This window comes from Pezoporus wallicus, unplaced genomic scaffold (genome assembly GCF_028554395.1).
Source record: "Pezoporus wallicus isolate ANWC-B61680 ecotype Strahan unplaced genomic scaffold, APGP_CSIRO_Pwel_v1 contig_13961, whole genome shotgun sequence".
Taxonomy (NCBI): domain Eukaryota; kingdom Metazoa; phylum Chordata; class Aves; order Psittaciformes; family Psittacidae; genus Pezoporus; species Pezoporus wallicus.
The window spans coordinates 406,153-432,624 of record NW_026639900.1 but is presented as its reverse complement, the minus strand read 5'-3'; the positions used below and the strand labels follow the sequence as shown (position 1 = coordinate 432,624).

Sequence of the window (26,472 nt, the reverse complement as noted above, 5' to 3'; positions counted from 1 at the left end):
TGACTCTGTCAGGGAATGTTAACAGTGGTGGTCCCTAACCAGAGAAACTGTTTCACACGTTTGGGGGTCAAGCTTCTTGTCAATTGTGGTTTATTCGTGTTTAGAAAAGTGGCATCTTATTCCAGCAGGCACTGAAGGGGAAGCACATTAAACCTGCTGCAGCTTTTGCACTTGGCCCAAACCCAATCGGTCTGAATTCAATGCAACTCATCCAAATAATCTGGGAGGAAGAAACAGAGGATAGAAGAGCGCATTTTTCTGAAGTCTTGACTAGCTTTTCACATGCTTTCAATCCACATATCTTGGAATACCCTATAAATGCAGAAAGAAGAATTCTTTTCCGTTCACAAAAAAAGGAAACCGAGGCACAGAATGGGAATTATACATTAGGCATCTTGTGGGCAGCCAGAGGGTTTCTCCCTTACCAATGTGCAAGCCCAGATTTCTTCGGAACATCAAGAGTTTGAGCCCAACTTTGTTTCAGTCACACATTTCACAACCAAATGCCATGTTTTCACACTTTCACAAACGGTTCTGCTCGCTGATGCCTACAGCTTTTCTCGATGACTTGAAACATATGCAATGTTTAGAAGAGGGGGTTTCACAATACCTAAACCAAACAATTGTCATTTAATCAACGAATCAAGCACTTGTTCAAAAGCAGATCATATTTCTCCTGTCCCAGGAGATGAAATCTCATGGAGTCTGAAAGCACTTGAAAAGACAATAAATATGAGCTCACACCAGTGCTCCCGATCCTACAGCCACTCACTGCCCTGCAATTTAACAAGCTGGCAGCTGAAGCTTTAAAAGGATCAGATCAATGCATGACCCAGCTCTTACATGTGGCCAAGAAAAATGCAAATCATCTATCTTCCTCCAGACAGGAATTAATCAGGAAGGAACTCCTCTATTAACCTCCTGCCAGGAACAGGCCCAGAGGGCAAGGGTGCACTCCCCGAAGCACCAGCAGTAGCTGCTGTGGGTGCAGGACACTGCATCAGGAGGTTCTGCCCTTCTGCATCCTGAACCAGAGACAAAACTTCTGAACTCAGAGCATGTCTGCATGGGACACTGGGGAAAGGAAGATGAGTCACTGTAAGGCATCCAGTGAAAGTGGATTCACTTCACACCTTTAGCTGACTCTTATCTATTTTCCCCAGTGCTGTTATATAGAGAAACCCTAAGCCAGGCAAGAAAAAAACCTTGAGCAACCTGAGCACTGAAGAGAACATAAAAAGGTCAGAATCTGACTTGCCAAATTTGTCTCTGAAATCATGCTCAGCAACCATGTGAGAATATGATAAAGATCTCAGCAGCATCAGGAGCCTGGCAGCGGTGCGGGTGTGCTTCAGGACACCTTTGTCCAAGTCAGCGGAGTTAAAAAGGCAGAGAGGTGCAGCTGAATTGATCCATGCAAAGGGAAGAACCACTGTTTCATTTCAGACCTTCTTCCTTGGGTTTGGAAAAGATGATCATAACAGAGCTAATAAGTCATCTGGATACCACAGCAACAGGGTGGGAATACCCAATCTATGGAAAGTAGCAAACACCAAAGCAGCAGAAGTGCTGGTCAGGATGCTGCATTTAGGGCCGAAGCGCAGTGATACCAGGTGTGTCCAAACTCAAACGTGTCTGCAGCTCCTGCACCACACAACCCAACACTGAACTGCTCCTTTTGTGAACTTAAGCTTCTAGCAGCTGATTCATGTGAATGCCTCCTGGCTATCTGAGCTGTTATCATCTGATCACAGCATCACCAAGTGGCAACCCAAGACTCAGAAAGTCTCATTTCCCCTCTGTGTTCAGAGAGCTAAGTTATTCTGTGTGTAGGTATAAAAATACCTTACAACAGCATGAACTGTTCCCTTTCCAATATAAGGCGAACTAAACTAATGCCTGATTTTGAGTGGTTTAAAACCAAGTCTGCCTGGTGAGACATGGAGAGTGGGTCTGTACCCTTTTAACATGGCATATGCTTGTTTAGCAGTGCAAACTCATCCAAACCTGTTCATAGAACATTTCGTTCAACACAGAAACCCATCGTTCCATCTGTCCTTTCATTAGGAACACTCAGATGATGCAGGATTCAGCTGGAGAGCCTCATAATCCCACAAACTTTAAAGCTACATTGAATTCAGCATGGAATTCAAACAGCTCTGCTCAAGGCAAGCACAAAAGCTGTACAGGAGGAAAATGCACAACTCAGAAAAATAAGAAAAGATAGAAAAAAAAGACATTTCAAGGAATTATTTGTAGCCTAAAAGAGTGAGGCCACTCAATGTCTCATCCATGTGGCTTTGCCCTCAAAACCAGGAGAACTGAATCCACTAAAGGATAGTACTTTAACATCTATCTTCATCGGCCCTATATGAGTAAGGCCACGCCAGCAGATAAAACATTACAAAGAACTATCAGGTAGCAGATTCACTTTTTATTTGGGATGATACCCAAGAAGAGGAGCTCACATTGTCAGACACTGACTTGCAGTTTGTGGAATTCATGTTCTCTTCCTTGGACCCATCTGATTCCTTCAGCAGGACTCCAAAGTGTGAAGCTTGGCTTCCAGCTCTGCTCTGCTGAAACAGTGGCCAGAGCACTCGCTTCCTTGGCTCTGTTTCCTGTCCCCACTGATGAGACAGGGCAATCAAAGGCACCAGGTATGTAGGTTACCGCTCTACTGGACCACTGGCACAGCTCCCTTAGAAGCAGACAGTTGGTAGAGCATAGCCACTGCTTTGAATGCCCAAACCAACCTATGACCATTAACATATTCACAAGACCTCATGTGGCAGCACCTTATTAAAAGTAAGAAAGAGGAAGAAGGATTAAAAATAATTTGCACAAAGTGAAGGAGCAGCTCTAAAAACAGGTCACAAAAGAGCGAACTCTCAGTGCTCTGATCTAACCACCAGATCACGGCAGCATCGACTGCACCAGAGCTGCTGAAGCACAGAGGAAATCAGCACAATGAAAGGCCGGGAACAGGCACTCCGAGTGGCACCAGAACTCCCTGGTCCCATCTGCAGGCTGCTAGGGCAGGGAGCATCACATCACTGGGTCACTCACATCACCGAGAGGCTAGCTCAGGGAGTTCCAGTGCCACCAGTCTCACTTGCAGCAGCTTCTGCACAGGAATGGCCGAGTGCCTGTGCAGAACCTACATGCCTGGGCTGGACTGAGGACTTTCAGTTTTGCTTACAGAAGAAAAGGAAATACTTTCTCAATTGCTAAACAAACGCTGCAAAACAGCACTCAGCACAAGCAGAAAAGTACACAGAGAAAGTCTGCAGAAGGAGGGGGGAAAGCCTTAAGAGAAATTAGTATATAAAAGCACGGAGAGGTAGATGGATAGGGAGAGCTGGAATACCAGATGGATGGATTTTCCTTTGAACCTTCAGTCATGCCTGAGGCTGACACAATAGCCACTGCCCAAACACTACAGTATGTTATTTCTGCTTTGTCAGATGATGCAGACGACATCATTTCTGGGTCACTTGGAGGCCACATACCACTGCTTTTCTTTCCCCTTCTTTCCTTTTCACAATCCCAGCAACTGAGAGCTGTAAACACTCAGCTGAGGCCTCCCAGCGAAGAGCATGAGTGGGAGGATGAAACTGCACAAGCAAGTGGTTCCCTGTGCCTGAAAACGATTTTCTTCAAGGATTTCATCCTAGAGAGGCACCCAAGCCTAATGCAGCTACAGGAACAGTCCTTTGCTTAAATATCAAAGATTTCACACCCACTGAACACTAAAAAAGGAAAGCCCTCCCCCTTCCTTTTTAACCTCAGGACATGCAACTGCAACAAAATGATTGAGAGGCCCTGCAGGACTGAGAACTTACCATTTGCTGAGCACAACCCTGCTGCTGCCACATCAGATCTGCAGCTCAACCTCCTCTCAGCTCAGACATCTCTCCAGCACCCATCTAGCTTCCTTAGCTCAGCCATGCTTCATTAGGCTTAACTGCATTTCCATATGGAGCACAGGAAGACTAATTCTTTCTCTTGCACAAAGCATATATACTGAAGGATATCATTACTCCAAGCTGGCCTACAGAACTGTTAAGGTTTCCCATCCACTCATTACATTAGTGCCTGTGCCATTTAACAGGCTTACGGGTTTACCCTGCTATGAAGAACTCTTCTGTTCAGGCACAGCACACCTCCTGTTCTCACTATTCAATCCCTTCTACAGGGTCCCCAGATCTTGTGTTTATTCACACGCAGCCAGATCAAAAAGAGCTCAGGCAAACCCAGTGACCATCTGGAAGAGAATCACCATCAGTCCGGAACCTAGTCCTCAGCAGCTGAGGCTTCACAAAGCCTAGTTCAACACAGTCTTGGCCCTCAACCAAGGTCTTTAACAATAAGTTAACAAGCATCTGTCAGAAATGCACTAGGCATAGTGGCTCATGCCTTTGGCAAGACAGCAAAAAGGATCTCCTGAGATCCCTTCCAGAGATTCTCTGTTGGCTGAGACACTGACCCACATTGTAACAGCACTGAAAAAATCCAGAGGCTCAGGAGCTCAAAACCTTCTATCTCCATGCAGCAAGCAAAGATCAGCCCTGGACAGTTGGGGAAACCTCAGCTCAGATCCTTCCTCTTCTTCCCGTGCCTTGCACGTTCCCAAGCAAACCACTGCGGAGCCCCTGCAGACTTCAATAGTGAGTTAGGAGCTTACATGCTTTGATGGTTCTACATCTTACAGTCTTCAAGGCTCAGTTCCTAGTTCATTAGAGCATACACAGTGCTCTAACCCTGCTTCACCCAGCTGGGGAAGAGGGAGGAGTTTAGACCATGCTCAGATGCTAATGCAACCCAGGCTTCTCAAAGGATCATGGCAGGTGAACAAGTACTTGTCCAATTCAGCTGTGCTAGTCCATAAAGCTGTAGAGAGGTGAATGCAGCCCAGAGATAACACTAATACTATGCTTCTCCCTAGAACTATAGTTATTTAATGTCTTGGCAAATTCATTGTATCTCTCCTCACATAAAGAAAACTACCCCACATTCCGTTCCCACCTACAGTGACTGCAGCCAGAGAGCAGCAAGTGATAGGGAGAAAGATTATGAAAGGTTCATAATCTGGGGAGGAAGCAGCAGGTCATGTTTTGGGCATCGGGGCTGTGTTACAACTCACAGATATATTTGTAAGATTTAAAACTTAAAGTGCCTTTAGAAAGCATATACTCCATCATTTTTATGACTGCACTGATCGTTCTCACACATCTGTAAAACAACTCTCAAATACATTTGGTTGTCTGGAGGGGGAGGCAAAGAACCCAACAGCCTGTGCATGTGTGAACTTACAGCACAAATACAGAATCAAGAGTTTACAGCAAAAAATGTAAAGCCAGACATTTCCTTCTGCAAGGTCAGGAAGGGAATGACTAATGCTGGGTCCCCGGCACATTCTTGCACTTCCCTTTCCTTCCCGTTGCAAGCCTCATCCTGCAAGGTACTGAGCACCAGCAGAGACAGCGAGTAACCACGGGGCAGGACATCGCATGTGTAGCAGTACTCTGAAGGAACTGAGCTCCTTTAATGAAGCAGTTTACTGCCCAGATGCTGTCCCTAATCCCAAAAGGGTTTTTCTTTTCTCTTCCCCTGCCCTCCCAGCCATCTCCCTTCAGTCTTCCACGTTTCTATTTGTGTAGCCTCAATAAAACACATTACCATTCCCTCAGGAACTGGCTGGGGAATGAGGTGGATTAGCAGCTTGTTCTCGACAGGACTCGGACTTATTATTAGGCCAAGGGAAAAAAACAAAACACAATCCAATCCTCTGCTTCTTTGACTCGATTACCTGAGCACTTCAAGAGTTCCAGCTTCCCCTCCTCACTCTGACACACACTTCCCCAACCTGCTGCTTTGGGGAAGAGAAAGTCACACAGAAAGAGAATCTTAGGCAGAAAAGTTTAAGCCTGTGCAGGAGCAGGTTGCAGGTCTCAGAGCTGAAGATGTTACGTCTCTGCACCCTGGGAAATCTCAACTAAGAAACCTTATTCTCTGAAATGATCCAAATTATTAGCTTTCCACTAGAAAGAATGGAGCTATTTTGGCAAGGGCTGGGGTCACATTTCTCCTTTCACAGACACTGCCTGAGAAAGCTGCCATGGCTCACTGCTCACATTCTGTCCTCCCAGAAATCTGTCTTGCTGGTTACCATTTGCCCAGAGCAGCCACATGGGGTTTCAGTCATTAGTTCAAGCATAGAAATGGTATTTAGAGTGGAGACACCTGAACTCAGATTCCCACCCAGAAAAGAACAGTTTCAGTTTGTGACTCTGAGACTTTCATCCAGACATTGCTGTGCCCATTTAGAAAGTGAAGGAAAATACAGCTGCTGACCTGGTAACAGTTGTATGGGGAAGAATACACAGGAGACTGATAAGCAACAATTGGCCATACAACAGACAGCCTTGCAACAGCTATTTGGCATCATAGAGCAGCCAGGAAAGATTTTAATCAACACTTGAAAAATGATCACACACATGCACAAAGACAAGCTCCAAGCTGAGGATCCTTAAGCCAGATACAATATCCATTATTTCTGGGACTTTCCACAGAAGCTCCACACAGCACATTTGTCCCTGAGCCTCGTCAGAGCAGGAGCTGGGCTCTGGGATGGTTTTTCTTTGGTTTTGTTTCAGAGAAGTGTATTGTCACAGTCACTCAGTGAAAACCAAGGCTTCTCCATGGAAGTGGGTTAGGTAGGTTGCTCATTTTCAAAGGGTTCTATGGAAACAGATCAAAGTTCTCAAACTGTATTTTTCCAATAGAAGCCTGCATTAAATGTATAATAAAAGGAAACGTGCCAGCGCAGGATCAGAATTGAAGCATTTTGTGTATGTGTGTTGTGAAACCTGAGCCTGAGTTTTCTCCTCAGCTGGGGATTGGGAAGAAATCTTTGGACCAGGGAAGTTCATTTGCCACCCCTTCCACCCAGATCACTCCAACAGTCAGAAAACAACCCCAGAGCATCAACCTGTAGAATCATTTCTAAAGTGATCTATAGACTTGCTCACCATCCCCTTTCTCTGCTGAGCTTTGCAGTGTTTTACATCTTTCACTTTTTGTGCTGTAGAGTCTCCTTCGGAAACACTCTTCAAAACACTTCATCACCCCTTTTGCATTCCATGTGCTTAGTTAGATCCTTTTTGTCTTAAAGTATCTCTGATCATCACTTGGTGAGTAAATCCAGCAGCCTTTGGGCTTCAGGATTTCTGCTCTGAGGAGGGGCTGCTGAGGGACAGCAACCAGACATGAGAAAAAACCATGACTGCTTAAGGGAAAATAAAAAGCCATTGTAAGAAGCCTGTGTGCTATTCTGTACTGGAAATCCTCCCCTCCTCAGGAGCAGGGGAAAGACAAAGGGATTCTATGTTGTATCTTTCTGCCTGTGAACTGACAGTTTTGAGTGCTGGATACAAATTCATTCCTTAAGCTTTGAGACTTTTCACTGCAGCAAACCAGCTCTTGGTCGTTACACAAAGATCACTCATGGGGTTTTTAGACTCATTTGCAGTGTTTAATCTTGACCTTTCCAAAAGGGACATGAATAAGTTGGGCATTACTGAAAATGCTAACTTCCTTAGGATGCTTTGAAAACTGAAGCACCACACCTGTACAGTGGAAGACTCTAAACACCACTGGTACCCTACTGCACCTCCTGCTAGGTGGGATATAAAACCCTGCTGGGAGTAAATCTTACAACACTCCTCCAGTGTAACAAGGCCAGAAATAGAAGAAGGCCTGCAGAGAATTCTCACTTCACGTGTTTAAGTACAGGGACGGGGGTTCTGTGTTGTGGTTCAGTTTTGCTGGGTGTGCTTTTGTTGTTGTTTTCCTCCTTGCAGTCAAATGGAGGAGGGAGATGGCTGAGAAAACCACGTGGGGTGTTTTTAAATATGTCAACTGTAGGAAATTGCTTAACTGGAATGTGGCAACTTGCCACGATCTCTGAAAGTGTCTTAAAACAGCAAAGCAGCTTTATTTTAACAAGCTGCAATGAGACTGCACTTTCTGATTGTCAGAAAGAACAAAATGCGCTAAACCTGCTCTGTTCAAAATGCTTGGAACCTACAAAGCAAACTTCCTTATTTCAGCTTTTAAGAGGAAAAGGGAAAATCTTTGGTATGTTCTGCCATGGAGCAGGGATCAGAGGGTTTCAGTTTGCTCATCAGTTCTGCAGAACACTTCCAGAGTGCTATGGACAATGTGCTGAGGCACGAAATACAGGAATGAAAAATCTGTGCAAGCATATCCGGGATTCAGCTGCCAACCAGAAAGCAGCTCCCCCACAGCTCGGCTCTGGAGAAGGCTCCTAAAGCAATGAAAAATAAAATGGAGTCAATGGATTATATGAGTTTTCTTTATCTTTCCTCTAGGTCTGGCCTGTCAGTAGTAAGGGGGATTCATACTGAGTTTGCTTCCTTAGTCAGCTCGCTCTCAGAAAACAAACACATAAACCCACACAACTTGTCATTCTGATTCCCTCTCTTTCTGTGTCCTCAGGTTTGCCTCCCTGTTCTCTCAAGATCAGGATCATCAGTCTCAGGAGATCTTCTGTGAGGTGTAGTTGAAGACAACGTAGGGAAGGAGCACCAAGCCTTAGGACATGCCTCCCATCAGTCAAGCATCCCCAGGCCTCCACTCACGCAACACAGTGAGTAAGCACATCTCCCAGTTAGGTTACAACACAATGAACACAAATTCCAGTGATGCCTGAGGCAGCCTCAGCTGAAGAATCACTTCTCCAAAGCACTCCTGGTTTCCTAGTGTGGAAGTGTATTCCCTTCACTGTGCTGGCTGCAGAAGGCTGATGATTCATGAGATATACCACACTTTGAGAAATTTACTTCCATGCAATCAGGAACAAGAGAGAACAGAATTCTGGATAGCTAAGCACCCCAAAACACAGCAGGGACAGGAGGGACTTCCCTGCAGGGGACTACAGGTAGAAAAGCCCTCTCTGAAACTCCAGCACCGCCCCCTGAAGCAGTCAGTGTTATTGTAATGAGAATGAAGGACTAGGTGAAGAAGTTTGGGTTTAATGTGAGATGGAGGGGAATGCTCTGAAGCAGAAGAGTGGTGTTGCAGGATGGATGTATTGATTGGCCTTTTCCTGATTTGGTTTGGCAGTTTCTGGGGTGAGCTGTGTGCATAAGCTTTACTGGTTTGCTCTGTTTTAAAACTCCTGTTTAGTTGCTGGGTTTCTTTGACTGTGTTGAATGAAGTTTTGTGCTGGACCCGTTCTCCTTCCTTCCTACTCCCCCTGCTATTCTGCAGGGACACGGACAGAAAGAGCGAGGCAACAGGAAGAGTAGGAGTTGCCTCTACAGAGACAAAGCAGGATATGACCTCTGTTCCCTAAATAGGGAACATGACATCCAAGCTGGTGTCTCCCCAAAGGAAAGACTATAGCAAAGTGAAGCTGTTAATGTTAGGTTAGAAACTGTTGATTTAATGACATCAGTGGTGCTTTGTAGGAGGAACTTAAGTATTAACTGCACAGAACTTAAATTAGTGACTGTTCTGATGGACTCTTGCTAAACAAAGCTCAAACACTCTAGTGGTACTTGATGGAGCCTTGACTTTGCTAAACTTTGATCTTACCAAGTACTGGTGCTGCTCCTACCTGAGAGCATCCAGCTTCCGCAGTCTTGGTGCTCTGCTCAGCTGGGACAGTGTCTGGAAACCAGTGGGACCTGTTTGTCCAGCTCAGAGGCTCCCCTTCCCCACTGTGGCTGCCCTATTAAACTTTGCCTTTGAATTTAACAGCCTATGACACTGGTTTGTTCCCATGAGCTGCCTGACCTCTGTTTCCCAGGGCAGCACACAGATTACTAGCTGGGACAAGGCAATGACACTGAATTACCCTAAGGTAGTCTCATCTCCAGGTACAGACACTGAGCTGTACTAAGCGTCATTTCTGCCTCAAATCTGCATTAGCATGCAGCAAAGTACAGCTGAAGGAGGCTTTACTGCTAGTAGCCAAGCATCTTTACTAACTCAGTGCTCCCGTGCTGCCTGTAGTTAGTCAGATCACTGATGCTGGGACTGTACAGACACCCACGATAGAACCCCAATACTAGAAGTTCATATTCTGAGGGTAATGATTCACCTAGTTCAGCTTCTTTAATCCCCAGTCTAGGAGAGCAAGCCAACAACTTCTGAATATGCCTTCCTTCAAAGCTAGGGCCTTGGGTGATCTTGTCTGTGAAGGATTCCTAGTAGTGTCCTAGATAATAAGCAAACAAAAGAGCATTGCAGTCAAGATGACTAGCCTGGTTAGTGTAGGTAGGATGCCTGAACTCCAGAGCAGCAACACCCACACACATACCACCACAGGGGTGTGACTGCAGGTGTAATTGCTCACGCCATTAGTCTCCAATAGCCACATCTACTGGGGCCACTGACATCTGGTCCCAACCCAGCCAAGTAATCCTGATGTGTTCTATTCAGCCATAGCCCAGTTCAAACATGGACTGAGACAAAGCTAAGAACTGTCCTCAGTATATCTCTAGAGACTAAAAAGGTAAACTTCCACTGGTGTTTTAGAGCTTAGTCCTCCATGTACATCTTTTCTACTGGAAGGGACTTTACTCAGTTTAGCATGGACATCTGAAGCGCTTCAACTCCATCTTACTATTCCTGTTTAGCTGTAACACTTGTGTATGAAGTTAAGTAAAACTGACCTAGAGTTTGTTTATGCTTTCAAATGGTGTATGTTCTATGCCGGAAATGAGCACCTCTAACCAGACTGACTCTGTACTACGATAATAACTGGAAATGAACTCTGGACCATTGGTTCCCAGCCACTCTGTGCTAGATCATGTTGCATAAATAATAGCCAAGTCTGGGGGGAGGGAACACTCAGTGACAGGGAGCAACCTGCCTTCTGCAGCCTTCTTCTAGCAGCTGCAGAGTGCTTCAGACCAGTGATGACATACGTGAAACCAGCAAGCACAGCAGTGGGAGAAAAGGAGAGAAAAAACCTTTTGGGTTACACAGCAGCTGAAAGGGATGAGGCTATAAAGCCAACCCTCTATAGTTTCACTTTAGCTTGAACCTTGAGACTAGCAGATAACCTGTCAGGAGTGTGCGCCAGATATCTAACCCAGATAAGCAATGCTAAGGCTCCATTTGTCTCATAACCGTGCCATCCGTAACAGCCATTCCAATACAAGTGCAGTTAAGTCCCCTTTTATCCCAACTTCCACATTGTTTTGTCCTTCAAATACGAAATAACTGAGTACCAGCCATTCTCTGAAAGGCACCTGCCCAGCTACTTGCCAAGAGAGGTTAGAAAACCTGTGGTTAACTGAAATGCTCTCACAAACAGGCAGGCTGCTTTCAGTTCCCTCCAGCTGAGACTATGGTGTCCTCAGCTTTCACTACAAACACCAAAACTTCCCTTCTTGTTGGTCATTCTGGAGAATGAGGAAGGATAAAAGAGCACAAGTTAAGTGTAACCAGTCCTCCCTCTTATTGCATGGGGAGAATTGTAGAGTACACAACTTCTCACTCCAATTGTTCATTCTGAGGAGCCTTTCAAAACATGCATCCAGTGTGCCTACGCAATAAGAGTGTAAATTTCTTTTCCTTCACAAAAAGCTTATAACAAATGATAATGACAATACACCATGGTCTGCTAAATTGTCCCTTGGTCCCTTATGGGACCTCTCTGAACATCACTTCCTAAATTCAAACATCTGCACTTATCCACTGAAAGGATACATGGCTTGTGTCATAGGAGAGTCACTTTCCTACATGCTATTCTTGATTCCTAACTATATTGATAAGTTCATTATCAGCCTCAGGGAAAGGTTCAAGCTCTTAAAAATGCAGAGAAAGACCTTCAGAGGAACTGGACTTTAAAGCATTCCTGTCATCATTTCAGTGGCAGAGATTTTAAAGCCAGGTATGAGCAAAGGAAATATTTATACAAACAGTGAATATCATTTAGGTCATGAGTAGCAGTAGTTGCATGTTTATGGGGGCATGGATGAGAGCATCATGTAAGAGATTTCTTGCCACTTACATATCTCAAAAGGGAGGAACACAAATACGAGCTGATTCTGGATGCTGTGAAGGGGCTGAATGAGCTGGAGCAGCAAAGCTGGCACACAGAGATAGGAACTAGGAAGAAGACAATAAGGGAGGGTCAAGAGCAAGACACAGGCTTCGAAAGGTAAAACACCTCTGATAGCATACTGTCATTGTCAAGGCGTTATGTCAATTTACTGTGGTATTGGTCCTGTATGTAAGTTAGTAGCCCTTGTCACATGGTCTTGTAATCTTGGTAACAGTTATTTGTCCTTATGCAGTGGTGTGGACATGTAGCAAGTTGCAACTTTTGGTCTCAAAGCATCCTCCTTTTGAGGGCAGGGCACTTTCTGTGTGAATGATTCAGGTTTTTATAGGATGGAGTCCTGCAGTGACAGAATAGCTGGAAACAGGATTCTGACAAACACTGTATTCCCTTTAAGCCCAGTTTTAAATACTGCGCAAGATCACTACATCAGATTTTGTACTTGGCTGTGCAACTACAAAGTCTGCACAATTTCTGCATCAACTTTTATAGATCAGATGTAGAGGGTAAGCCAAGCCAGGATTTACTGCCTTAACATGCATATGGCAGAAATAAAATCACAGTGAAGTCATAGGGCTAATGTCAGATATGGCCTTCATAGTGTATTAAATAGCCTTTCTCCAAACACCCAGTTGAGATTTGTGCTTCAAAATGACTATTACTGTCCTCTGTCTAGTTCAGATCACAAAGGTTCAGCTGAGCTGTATTTCTGTATCTCAGCACTATGAACCCATCAAGTGAAGTAAGACACCACCAAGAACCTGCAAAACTATTCTTTTAAATACTACACTGGAAGGAATTTGACAGAAACAAGAGACAAACTCTTCTTCAAAAGGACTTAGTAATTTTCCAGTCATGAATGGAACCTGAGCTGCACCCACAGACTGCACACTAAGTGTTAAAACCACACCCAAGCTCATGCTCATTGTAAATACCAAATAAGCATAACAAATACCTGGAATGAGGTTTCCATAGGTGACAGATCTGTAAGACTGATTATATACCTTCAAACTGCACCTCACTTCAGAGGCTATATGTAAGCAGGAATAGCAGATGGTCATTTCTGTGAACCCAGGCTGGGATCCTCCAGTGCTGGAGCTCTTACAAAGAGTGGGAGCTGAACTGGGGAAAAGTAATGTTGCTGAAACAAACATCCAACAGCATGGAAGGAGATGAGATATCCTATACCTGTAAAATTATCACCACTTAAGGGACAGGTGAAATGAGGCAGAGAAAGACTCCTTCTGTATTCTAAAAATACCCACATTCTCAATTTATTATCCACTGCTATTTGAGTGTTGTTTTTTACTACCTTGCCCATTCAAAAACCACTTACTTTACATCAGACCAAGCCTGAAGACAGCACAACAGCACTTCTGTTTAAATAGCTGGAGCTTCAAGTGAGGGTCAAGGCCACGCTGTTTAAGGTATTCAACCTTGAAAGGCACTTAGAAAAGAACTGAGCCAGCAGAGACTAGAGCTAAATTCAGCTCTTACCCTAGTTTTGAACTGCTTCAACAACTTTGTTTTCAGCACAGTCACACTCAGTTTCTACTATTGTAAAGGAAAGTGTGCTCACATAACCCCAAGGAACACAAGCAGGGTCCTAAGTTAAAGCCAACTGTACTCTTTGCTACAGATATGTCACTGAAGTGATCCCTTTAGCAGACCAAGTGTTCCATCAAGTGATACGGCTGTAAATAATTTACCAGCAACCCCATAATAGTTGATTAAAACCTACTGAAAGAAGATCTAATTAAATTGTCCCTGAAAGAACAGATCCTGAAATGACGACTGTGTAAGAGGCAGATGGCAAGCAGAAGCTCATCAGAACATGAGAGAATAATTTAGCAGAAGGTACCTTTATTTGTACTGAGCTGTGGTGATCCCCACCTGTCTGATGCTGGCTGTCCTGGAGGTCATTCCTTCTTTCTGCCTTAGGGCATCTGAAGTGACAGCAAGAGTACTGGCTGTCCTCAGGAGTGGCATTTGGGTACCTGTAGAGTTAAGTACCTAATCTCTTAGGCAACCAGGTTAGAAAGTGCTTACTGCATGTGTTAGTGATGAGCAGCAGACAGCAGGTCAAGTTGGAAACTGCAGGAGGCACAGAACAAGCAGTCTTTTTATAGAGGAGGTAGAGAGGACTGTTGGTAGCAGTGAAGCCATGAAGGAGTACAGGACTTGGTAGCCAGCACTGTAAGTGCTGCAGGAGGTGGTACCAGCCTTCTTAGATGAAAAGATCTCAAAATATTTTTTCTCAGAGAAATGAACCTTTCTTACTGATAAATTCAAAATCCCTCATCCATTCAGGATGGCTTCCAGATTTTCCCATGTTCTCTGCCCCAAAACTTGAGGCCAGACCAACCTCAGAGCCACAGCTACTTGTATTAGGGGCTGAAGGCTTCCAGATTTTCCCATGTTCTCTGCCCCAAAACTTGAGGCCAGACCAATCTCAGAGCCACAGCTACTTGTATTAGGGACTGAAGGCTCAGCATTTAGAACTCTAAAGAATTCCAGCAATGTGGAGACTTGCAGTGCCTGCTGGCACTGTTCCCACAGCACTGAGGCTTTGTCAGGAAAGCTGACACAGACCATGCTGCTAACCCACCCTGCAAAACACTGTTTGAGTGTGAGGACTTTATCCTGCGCAGCATAAAGGCGCCATGCCTGGATTGAAGAGACCTCACACCAGGCTCTTCTTGTCAGGAATACAGGAAGATGGAAAAGGCTGAGCCAGCCTATTTACATATAAGATCTATGAGGAGTGAAAGGGAGAGGCAGGGATCAGACCACGCATTTCCTCGTGTGTTTCCCCTTCCCCCCTGCACCTTGGTTTTACAGCTGCAGGAAAGATCAAGCCAGAACTGTGGAAAATTGCTGAGTCAGGCTATGGCTGTGGGGCCTCAGGGAGTCTGTCCACAAGGCTTTGGCCAGAGGAACAAGCTGAGTGGCTGGGAAAGCACTGCTGGGTAGAGACACTTGAGCTGTATGGGGCACCCACTGCAGGCACAAACAGGATTCATTGGGCTGAAGGTACATAGTGGAGCTCTGCCTAGGAAAGATTAAGAACTGGAAACATTTTGCATTAACAGAACTGGAAAAAGAATGCAGGTTAAGCCTAGTAGAAGGATTTAGGTAGTCCTGGCTAAGTTAGTGCAATGAAGGTAGACAGAAATGAGCATGGATGCTTCTCTGAGCTCCCAAGCAGCCCGCTCTTTCCAAAGCCCTGCACATCAGCAGTGTGTTAACCCTGAGCTCTCTGGGCAAGAGCACCCACAACCCTGCATGGTCAGCATGTTTTCCAGCTCTTACTGTCCAATTCCTACAGGACCTGGCATGCTGTCACAAACGCCAGCATGGGTTGATGCTTCCTCTCCTCAGTCTTCCTCACCCCCCCCCCCCATTCCAAATAGCTCCCAGTTGCTCCACTGCATCAAAGTTGACTACCACAGCAACAAGATTTCTGTACATAGCTTTAAGAAGGAATATCTTGTAGTTGTCAGCTCTGCGTCTTCTGCCAGTGCTGCCACAAAAAACCTGGGTACCTCGAAGACAGTTGTTAAACCTCTCCCAACTCACCCTTCTTGGCACAACAGTTCAAAAGGACACTGAAAAATCTGTTAGTAAAATGCTACAGGCAGGATCTGTTCCTTCATTAAGAACACAGTAAAGGCAGTTTGAGTGGACCCCAGAGAGGAGCTGTAAGGAGCACTAGCACTACCACAGGCTTCAGCTAAGAGCTGCATCACCACTGCACTGCTGCTGCCAAGCTACTCATTTCTCACTCAGTGAAGGGACAGACGCCACCACCTTCAATTTGAAAGCCAGTGTTGGAGGTGTCCATTAACGTCAAAGCTCTTCACCTCAGACCACAAACTAGTTATTCTTGGCAACTGGGGCAATTTGAACAACACAGTAGAAAAAATGAGGGAAAGAACACATCAGTGGAACTGGAGCATGCCTTGGCAGCAGAGTAGTGTTGTAGATTCAGTTTCCATAAGAATAAAAAGCTAAATATTAGTGTCACCCTAGTAGAGATACTCAGCTAGCTTCTTGCTGCTAGCTACGCCTTCAGTTAGAGATTGGCAGATGATAACTGATAAGGCCCATTTAGTTAGATGCAAATGGGTAATTACTGCTACAGTGGTGCCTTCAGCATCATTATAGAAAACATCTTCCCTTAAAGTAGGATTGTATTTCCTACAGATATGGTCTCAGCACAAGTTCAGCCAGTGCTTCAGTGCAACAACCTGGACTTAGAGCAGCTCTCCTTCCTCCTGCCAAACCTCAGTTTCCAGACTCCAATCAAGTCACTGGCCATGACTGCAAATGGCCCAGGAATTTAGAGTGCACACAGAGGTGTCCCACAGAAACTCTGCCTCGTTAATAGCCATACAAAATGCCACCAATACAACAGTGCTTACATGGGGCCTGTAGCCATCAGCCAGTGGTTCTTCAAATATTACACTTGACCCACAAAGCAAGACCAAACCAGTTTTAACACACATAATATCCTGGTTTGACACAAATGAGGCTGACAAGCCCTTTGATAACTACTTCGTTTTTTTTCCCAGCTTAGTTGTGTGAGCAAGTGCTAAGAGACTTTGGTGCTTGTGCTCACCTTGGTTTACTTCAACACTATGACCTCCTTCCTCTTCCAGAGAGCTTCCAGACACCCTGTGCTTCAAGGGAGAAAGAAGGGGGGAGAAGAAACCTTTCTTTTTCCAAAGGGAGCAGGCTGAAACCTATGCAAACCTCTCCAGCCAGATCAATCTCCTGATAACAATACCTGTGTATTTTAGTCAGTTGTTTCCTTAAAACAAGGGGGTAAAGGGCATAGCTTCCAGAATTGATTAAAATGAGGCAGGGGGGAAAGTACTGTCATTGCTCTACAGTCGGAGAGTTTGATACTACTAGCTGGTGCTGGCCTGAGGCACATGAACGGTCTCTAGAAACTGTGGGAGAGTTAAAGTCAGAAGCCTTCATAAGAAACGTTTTACTCTGTGGAAAGTTTCAGGTTTGGTCAGCAAGACAAAAGGCCCATAAACTGAAATGTTTTGCTTGGCAGATGAAGAACAGTTTATATGAGGGAGACATCTAAAAAAGTCAGGAAGCTTTAACAACAAAATCTTACTACTTCTGCTTATTTCAGTGGAGCTATGCAAGTGTATCCTAAAGCAGAACATGGTCCGCTAGCTTACTGGAAAGGTAAAAAGAAGAAAACACTGCTCTGGAAGATGAAAACTAGAAAAATTGCTAGAATATTCTCCATGCTTTAAGCCTGGGCAGGGAAACAGGTAGAAAGGTTCTGTTACGGCAGCCTGAGAGGCACTGACACACAGCTTCCAGTACTGTATTGACAGGTCCATGTACCTCCCCTACCCAGTATCTTTTAGCAGTAATGCTTAGCTGAAGTTCACACTCTGTAAACCAGAATAATTATTACTTCTTTCCACTTTATTCAGCATCATTAATAACTAAAAATAAAACCTCACACTGGAATCTCCAAGCCTTAACAATAGCCCACACACAGCAGCAGTGAGAAGCTTAAGACTTCCTTTCTAAATTTAGATTGCTTCAAACAGAAGTGAAAGTTATTTGAGAAATCAACAAACCATGTTTCAGAAGCACATCGGGAGAGCAGAACTGGGCAGGAAAATGCTTGTCTGCCTGTTAAACTCACTTGCAAAAGGCTTCTGAAAGTTTTCAGGGACAGGCTCCTGCTGCATTCTGAACACTGTGCTCAATTACCTGTCTTGGCAGTGTCAGATCAGATCCTGGATCTGCTCCATCCCAGCAAGAGTCCTCGGTGTCATGTTAATGACTGCTCTAAAGTGGATCGTGCAGCTTCTGCTATTAGAGGTCTTCCATTTGGGATAACTAATAATCATGAGAGGCAGTCCATAGCCCCTGATCAAAGCATGATTCCTTATGCTACTGATTAAGTGTCCTGTGATTCCTCTCTGCTTCTCCAAGGTGCACACAGTACAAATTAGATGATCTCCAGGCAGAAAGGCAACGACAGAGACCTGGCCCCTGTTCACTTTGGAATACATTCCGAGAGAAAAGACAGCTATGCTTTAACTTTAAAGCCAAATTTAAAAGTACCAAAAGCCAGCTGGCGGCAGTGGATCCAATTCTGCCTGCAGACCCTGAAAGCAGACAGGGAATGGCTAATGGGCATGAAGCAGCTTCACTGCAACTCCTCTCTGAGTTAGACCAGCAAATATCCAGGCAGGTTCTACAGAGGGTATTTGTAATTCCATTTACACTGACATTAAATGAATAACTACTCTTTAGCTACCTCTTGGACAGTCACTGCCCTACCTTGAGGCATGCTAGCGTTTCCCTGTAGACACATGCCCCAGTGGCAAGTCTGCAGACTTGGAATTAGTCCTTTAAAACATAGAGCATCAAGATAGATTCTCCCTACTGAAATTTAAAAGTAGGACATGCTGGAGAGTGGCTTGTTTAGCACTGTGATGGGCCAGGGCAGCTTTGTCTCTGCGGGGAGGGTTCAGAAGATGATGATGATACAGTCACAGAAAAAAGTTTAAGGCAATGACAAAGAGTCACTGATCTTATTCTTACACAGAGGATACCATGGGCCTGCAGTGGGGTTCAGTCCCGGCCCTTACTACTGACCCCCCAAGGATAGCCAAAAGAAACCCCTGAAACTCCTTGTTTTCTCCTTTTAGGAAAATCACTGCTAGAAAACCCCACAACAGGAAGCTGTCTCGTTTTTTCCTCTCATTCATTAAAGCATGGAAAGTGTACTTGAGTCACAGCCACCTAAGTCCACACTCTGCAGGCACCACCTGTGACACCCCTTCCCCACATCATGTTTGCTTGACCAGAAGTGTTGCCAGTCAAGCTACAAAAGTCACAGCCTGTATTTAGATGGGGAGAGTTCTATTGTAAAGCTGCTGCTTTTACCTGCCATTGTGGCTTTACTTCGTAGGAAGCAAGTAATTTTAGGTATTTTGAACAATATCCTGAGTAACATCTGAAAATGCTCAAATAGAGCCAAAGCAAGTAAATGTTCTGGCTTTGAGTTCTGTTTCAGTCTTTTCCACACTAATGTCTTCCTGCTATCATGTGCTTTAGAAGCAAAGCCACTAACCAGCTCCTCATCTCCTGTGCACCTGCATAACCACCTTGATTTCAGCAGCAATTTAAAGCATCACCATACAGGTTGTGTTGCTAGTTGAACAGTCTGGAGCTGAGGTGCATAAATCCAATGCGATTTGCACCTTCCATCTTCCTACAGCCCCAACAGCCCCGACTTAAGATACATGTGCTGCACTTGGAGAAAGATGAACAAAAGACTCTACTGTCAGACTGGGCTGTGATATTCACATGCCCAGAGAGATTAGGGCCTAAGCTAAGGTTTGAGTTTTCACTTCAGGAATGCTCCAGTTAAACAGTTAAACAGCTTGTGCGAAAGCAGGTTTAGAACACAGACAGTGAGCTCAGCCACAGAACCAGTGCCTGTCAACTAGCACAGGTTCCAGTGAGCACTACAGCACCACCAATTAATTACTTCATGTTCCTTGGACTGAGTACAGCAGGAGTACAGCTGGGCTGGGACATGCCTCCAGGATCTGTAGGTGGCACAGTTCTGTGCTGCTCTGGCTTGAGGCAAGACAGTATCTGACCACCTCTGTACGTTGGTGGTTCTCAGTTGTCCTCCCACTGTAGCAGCAATATAGAGTTTCTCTAGTTTAACTTGGTACTGCTCTTGTCCTAGATTCTGGGGGCTATGCCAGTAAGAAATAGCTGCAGTCAAAGGCAAGCGAGATTGCCAAGCTGTTTCTTAAGCATGTTGAGCTAGTTCTTGACTAGGTTCAGACTCCTAACAAGAAGCAGGAGTGCCCAGGACGCTTCTCTGCACAATTGCTCTCGAGTTACGTCTTGGAAGAACTGCCCACTTCTTTTGGAAGAGGTGTGTTCCCAAAGAGTCTCTGTTCCCCCCATTTGCTAGCTGTGGCAACACTGCTGCTGGTAGCATTGACTGTGTGGGATTACTCCATGGGAGCGAGAAATGAGGAGGGAGGGAAGTCTCTAAGAGATGTCTGAGTCAGTATCTCTGGGTGGTGTCATCTATATTTCATTCTGTGCCTTTCACCACAGCAGTAATCTAGCCAATACGTTCTCAACCCCCAAAAGGGTGAGAGATAGCCAGGTTTGCTTTCATTACATTTTCCTTTGAGAAGAATATTCCCTATGGGCTGAAAACAAGGATAAGAAGTCTTAGCCTTAAAGGAAAGGTGAGGGGTTTCCCTCAAGCATCGGAAAGATTACATGCTCTATGCTGGAAATATCATTTTAAGCATAACTACTCCCTAAATAATTTGGTGTGCCACATGGTTCCTTTTGTTAAGTGTTCCTATTTATGAACAGAACCAGGTGATACATCTGTGTGCCACCATGCTGACTCAGAGCTGTAAATGTGTCACTAGTGTGCAGCTGTAACACTAACCGGGGCTTTCCTGATGTAAGGTGCAGTGAAGAGCTCGCATTTGAACTTGAGTAGCAGACTCCGCTCAGGTGGTATCTGTGCAAGCATGAGTTCAGCAAGATAGAGCTGAGGTTCAAGTCAGACAACTTCACTGATTAGATCAATTCTGACCACGCAATAAACACCAGAAATGGTACATGGAGCCTGAGGTTTGCCTGGCATGACAGACTGGGGTTCCTGTCAGTGTGTGCAGGCACGTACGTACAGAGGTCTCAACTCCAGGCTCTGCCTAACCTCTTTATTGGAGTTCAGTTGCTGAAAAGGGTCTCTGAGCTGACTCTCCATGAAGATGAGCAGGAGTAATTTTATTTTAACATAATACAGTGAGCAAACAAGCAGCCTTCGAAAGACAAAGGCAGAACAAAGGCTTACTCTGATGCTTTCTTTCTTGCTTCTCAATCAGTGCATCTTAGAATCCAACCCAAGGCAAGAAGTACATTGACAGAAAAGTGAAGAGTCTCTTGTCATATCTTCATCTTGATGACAACCTACTCATCAGAGCTTGTCCAGAAACCCCATGTAAGTTACAACACTGCTGCTGACTTTTTGTGTCAACATTAATGCAAAAATCAATGGTAGGAGACGAGATAAATTCCTTTATGACATGCAAATTCTGATCGTATACTGAGATACACTATCACAAAGAAAAGGTGATGTCTACAGACTTGATGACAATAGATGATTCTCCCTCAACCAGAATCTCTGCTGAACCCTATCTTATACAAACAAGCACAAGTCTAAGAAAAAAGAAAAAGTCCTAAAAAAAAAAAAAAAAGACACCTTTAAGAAAACCAAATATCCTGCATATATGCAAAAAGTAAGATGAAGTAAGAGACTCTCTTCTTCTCTTACGTAAGGTCTGCTGGAAAAGGAAGTCTTTTCCGCTGAACAGGACTTATAAACATGTGGCTACAGGTTGCAGTTTGGCCTGAAATATTCACTACTCCCACTACTTCCAATTTACAAACACGCAGTCTTCCTTTCCTTAGGCATAACACATGCCCAACTTCCAGTCTGCAAGTTTGGATGATTACAATTCCTCTTCCTCTCCTTGCTTGCCTTCCCCCATTTTCTGAGCATTTGTTTCTGCTTAGGGACTGCTTGGTAAGAGATAAGCCTTTTCTAGCCAACTTGCCAAATGAATCGAGATAATGCCAGAGCAAGTTCAAACATATTTAACCCACAGTTATCAATCAGCCGATATGAAAGACTGATTTGTGGAGTAGTAACTTACTTATTTGTGACAAAGCACAGCTGGAGTTCGGCTTTCTGAGCTGGTGTGATATTTTCTGGAGGTGCTGACCAGAAGACATTCCTGAGGAAGAGGTCAAAGGGATCTTTGCATATGAGCCAAGAGTGTCTCTATCACAGATATAATCCAGCCAAAGAGCAATGAGAATAGGTTTTCTTAAAGAGCAGGCAGATCTTAGCAATGTGTGCCACCACCCCACCCTTACCAATGTAAGTCATGCAAGGCATTAGCATAGGGACAGAGTAAAGACCAAGTTGTTTCTTTCCAAGGATGCTTGAAGCAACATTGGATGCTCACTGCGTAGCAAGATGTTTTTCTCTTGTATGTATTGGTTAAAATTACCATTATTTTCCATTTCAGTTCTGTAGTCAACTTGAGAAGTGAGTAAACCTGCTGGGACAGAACTGAAAGCAAACCCTACACCAAAGCGCTAGGCAAAAACACTCAAGCACTTACTTGGCAGAACGTATAAAACTTTTTAAGATACACAGGACCTTGTGGCACCGGAGAACCTGTCTGCTAATAACCAAACTAACACAGTCTACTTTCCACTACAGTGAAACTCCCTGCCCTTCTAAGAAATGGCCTTCCTACAAGTGAAACAGTCAGCTCATGTAACACATGTACACTCAACGCATCATTTGCAAGCAATTCCCACAGCCCTTTCTTCCTGTATTACTGCACTCATTTGAGCTATCACAAGTGCTTATCTTTACCTGTCAAGGTCCCGTTTTGAAATCCTTATCTACCGTGTGCTTTATTTTGAGAAGAGCTTATACACAAGAGGAATGTGGAAGGACTTAAAGCATTTGAGTAAATTGGGAGGGACATAAGCATGCATTCAGATACCTTTAGTTAGGTTGATGTGCTTGACTTTGAAACATGCACACATTATGAATCATGTGGTGTACATGACAGCTCTCTAAACTGTGAACAGGCACAGAGGGAAGCGGTGCCAAAAGGACCAAACTAGTATGTCTGGTGTAAAAACTAAAATACCACAAGCACTTAGATGAATGGCACTGGTGGTTTAGGCTATCAATCCCATTCACATTACAACTACTTTACATCAGGGCTACGCTAACCGTGGGATTAGAAATAGCAATAAGCATACAGTGCTGTCTGACCTGAGCTGGTATAGAGCTGAAACAGCCACATCCACCAGAAAGCATTCACCCCTGGTCATGGGTTCACTAACAGAGAAGATTGTGGTCAAGAAAACATCCCTTCACCTGTTAAGTTCACGGGTTTGACACCAAAACTAAACATTACAGAAGTTTCAGAGGTGTATGAGCTAGATATGGATCGTATTATGGAAGCTTCCCTGCCTTTCTGTCCCTTCCAATAGAAATTGAAATCAATAAACTTATTTTTGACTTAGTACACTCGGCTGTCTTCAAATCACACACATCCAGCCTCACATTTGGCCTCAGGAGCTACTTCTTCAACTTCCAAAGTCCCCTCCCTTCCCAAACTAGTACTTCCTGCTTCCAGTTTTCTGCTTTTATCTCTCTCACGCTTTATCATTTCCTTGAGGCTTTGCTACACAGCTTACCAGTTATATTGATGCAGCTATATTTTCATCATTCTTTTCCCATTAAAAATTTCTGCTCAAGAACAGAAGATGCCTAGATTCAAATCCAAAGTACAGATGAGGCCCAGCAGCCACTAGCAGCCATTCTTCAGGATCCACTGGACTCCTCAGCAACTCGTCGTGGCCACTCTGGGAAAACCACAGCAGGCTTTGGACATCTCCAGGCCTCCAACTTCTGGGTGAACTACTGACTCATGAGGAGTTACCTACAGTGTGCACAAAGCTGTGCCGCAGTCAACCCATCAGTAACACTGGCTCTCTGTGAGACTGGAGCACCCATCTGCCCATGCAAATGCCCCTGACCACGTTAACTAGGGCACAGTAATTACACCCTGTAGTGCCACAGCCGTCTGTACTGTGTACTGAGACCACACTGCAGCCCACCACCCTCTGGTACACCAGAGGAAACCACAGACCTATCTCCAGCTTGGTTCTTCACTCTGCCCCTGTGGACAGACCCACTGCAGACTGGAACAGAGAGTTAAGCAGAAGAGTCAGGCTGTACTTGACAACACATATTCTGGTACAGGCAACTAACAGAGCAAAGGCTGCCGGCCCATATCCATACCCACAGCTTTACGTGATGGCGGAGACCAAGTACTTGGTTGAATTCCTAGAGAAATCACATACTGGACTGTGCCGTAAAAAGAATTCTTTCAGGTAAGATTTTTTCTGATAGTAGATTGTATGAGCATCATACAGTGATGATCATGGCACCCATTTGTTTAAACAGATAAATGCTGAAGAGGAATGCATGCACACACTTGACAACTGCAACTAGAAACACCTTTTGTTGCTTTCAGATGAATCCAAAGATGACAGCGGCCTTTACCCTTTGTGAATAAAGGTTTCCTTTCAGAAGAGGTCCCCAGCAAAATACTGATGATCGTTTCCCGAAATGTTGCTGATTGACATTGTTTGAGCATTAAAAAGGCCCTCAGTAGGGTTGCCAAAAGCCTGCACAAATATTGTTTTATAAAGAATAGCCTTTTGAACATGATTTGGAGGTGGCAGGAGGAAAAGGAGCGCTACAAATTTGAAAACACAAAACACGGCACAAAACAAACCAACCAAACAAAAAAGGCACACGAAAGGCAGAGGAAGAAAAAAGGAAGAACAATACATTTCCAAGAGGTTGTGCCAGAAGCCATCTACCACCTATTGTTTCACGATTTTTTCCCCAACCTTCATTTCTCATGTGATGGACCTTGCAGTATGCGTGTTTGTTACAGTTACACTCTTGTAATGATCCTGTTCCCTAAAGGCCAGATGCTGTAGCTCCACAGCCTCCAGTGTCAGGCTAGAGAAAAGGACCATTTGCCTTCACATGAAGCTTCTATCCCGGAGGGGGTGTCATTTACTCTGCTTAGAGCAACACTACCTGCACACAGGTAAAATGAAATGTTACTACACAAAAAAGAAATCTACATTCTGTTTCAAATACTCGTTCAGACTCGCGTACAGACAGCACCTCTTTGAAAGCATCACAGCAGCACGTTTCACGTTTGAAGAGTTTCATGCAATCTTTCTAAACAGCAAACATCTCTCCAGCCCCGGCCGTGATGCCGTTTGTCAGCCGCACCAATGGAGTGAAAACGAGGATCAGATTAGATCAGTGAAACTGAGCCAGGGATAGAAAGACAGGCTTGGAGTACAGGGTGGGAACCACCAGAAGCGAGCACCAGAGACCTGAGGCAAAGCGTGACTTGCACCAGCCTCCCAGGACAGGCGATGTGGGGACCCGCCTCTGCTCCGGAGCTCAGGTCACCTCTGGTCCCCACCTCACCGCATCTACCTTCACAGCGACACCCGAGCACAGCCACAGGCCCCATGGCCGCGGAGCATGGCCACACGCACCAACGGCGACCCCTCTGACAGCCCGGGCACTCCGTGCCCGCCCGGGACGCGGCGGCAGGGATGGCCAGCGCTGCCCCGCACCTGTCCTCAGCCTCCTCCTCCCGGCCGCCCTCGCCTCCCCTTCAGCACCAGCCCCGAGGGACGCGGTTCGAGCGGCGGGGAGCCGGTGAGGGGCGGGGGCTGCCTCACGGCCCTGACAGCCGCGAGGGCGGGCGGCCCCGGTGAGGGACGGGCTCCCCCGGGGCGGTGGCGGGTCTCCCCTCGGCGGCTGCCGAGCCCCGTACCTCCAGGGTGCGGATCTCCTGCTGGGTGAGGTCGTTGGACGCGGCGCACTTGGTGCGGAGCCCGCGCAGGTTGGACAGCGAGATGTCGATGAGGTCCTGCAGCAGCCCGCACTGCTGCAGCGTGCTCCGCACGGCCGGCAAGCCCCGCGCTGCCGCGCCCGCCCGGGGCCCCGCGCCGCCGCCGGCCGCCGGCTCGCCACCGCTCCGCTCCCTCCTCTCCAGCATGCCGGCGGCTCGCAGGGCAGCCGCTCTATCCATTCCTCGGCATCAGGGAGGCCGGGGAGGAGAGGCGGCGGCGGCGCGGGGGGAGAGCAGCGGGGCGGGAGCGAGGGAGGGCGGGCAGCCGGGGGATGGCTCCGCCCCACCTCGCCTCTCCGGGCAATTACCGAGCATTAACATGCGCGACGGCGAGGCACCGCGGCCGCGGGCGGTTCCTGCTCCGCCCAGCCCGCCTCAGCGCCCGCCTCAGCGCCCGCCTCAGCGCCCGCCTCAGCGCCCGCCTCAGCGCCCGCCTCAGCGCCCGCCTCAGCGCCCGCCTCAGCGCCCGCCTCAGCGCCCGCCTCAGCGCCCGCCTCAGCGCCCGCCTCAGCGCCCGCCTCAGCGCCCGCCTCAGCGCCCGCCTCAGCGCCCGCCTCAGCGCCCGCCTCAGCGCCCGCCTCAGCGCCCGCCTCAGCGCCCGCCTCAGCGCCCGCCTCAGCGCCCGCCTCAGCAGCCCGCCTTTTCTCCTTAGCGTCCGCCTCAGCCTCTCTCCGCCCGCCTCAGCCTCTCTCCGCCCGCCTCAGCCTCTCTCCGCCCGCCTCAGCCTCTCTCCGCCCGCCTCAGCCTCTCTCCGCCCGCCTCAGCCTCTCTCCGCCCGCCTCA

The 26,472-nt window shown here is 46.2% G+C and overlaps 2 protein-coding genes across 2 annotated transcripts in view; one reads left to right on the top strand and one right to left on the bottom strand.

Moving 5' to 3' along the window:
• Window positions 1–8,676, top strand: part of NOS2 (nitric oxide synthase 2) — a 72,023-nt gene extending 63,347 nt beyond the window's left edge. Inside the window, exon 29 of the mRNA XM_057416688.1 lies at window positions 8,524–8,676. Coding sequence (XP_057272671.1) covers window positions 8,524–8,580 — 57 coding nt within the window. The 3' untranslated portion in view covers window positions 8,581–8,676. The remainder of the gene's footprint in view (window positions 1–8,523) is intronic.
• KSR1 (kinase suppressor of ras 1) overlaps window positions 1–26,020 on the bottom strand; it is a 52,567-nt gene extending 26,547 nt beyond the window's left edge. Inside the window, exon 1 of the mRNA XM_057416697.1 lies at window positions 25,612–26,020. Coding sequence (XP_057272680.1) covers window positions 25,612–25,869 — 258 coding nt within the window. The 5' untranslated portion in view covers window positions 25,870–26,020. The remainder of the gene's footprint in view (window positions 1–25,611) is intronic.
• Window positions 26,021–26,472: the final 452 nt, after the last annotated feature.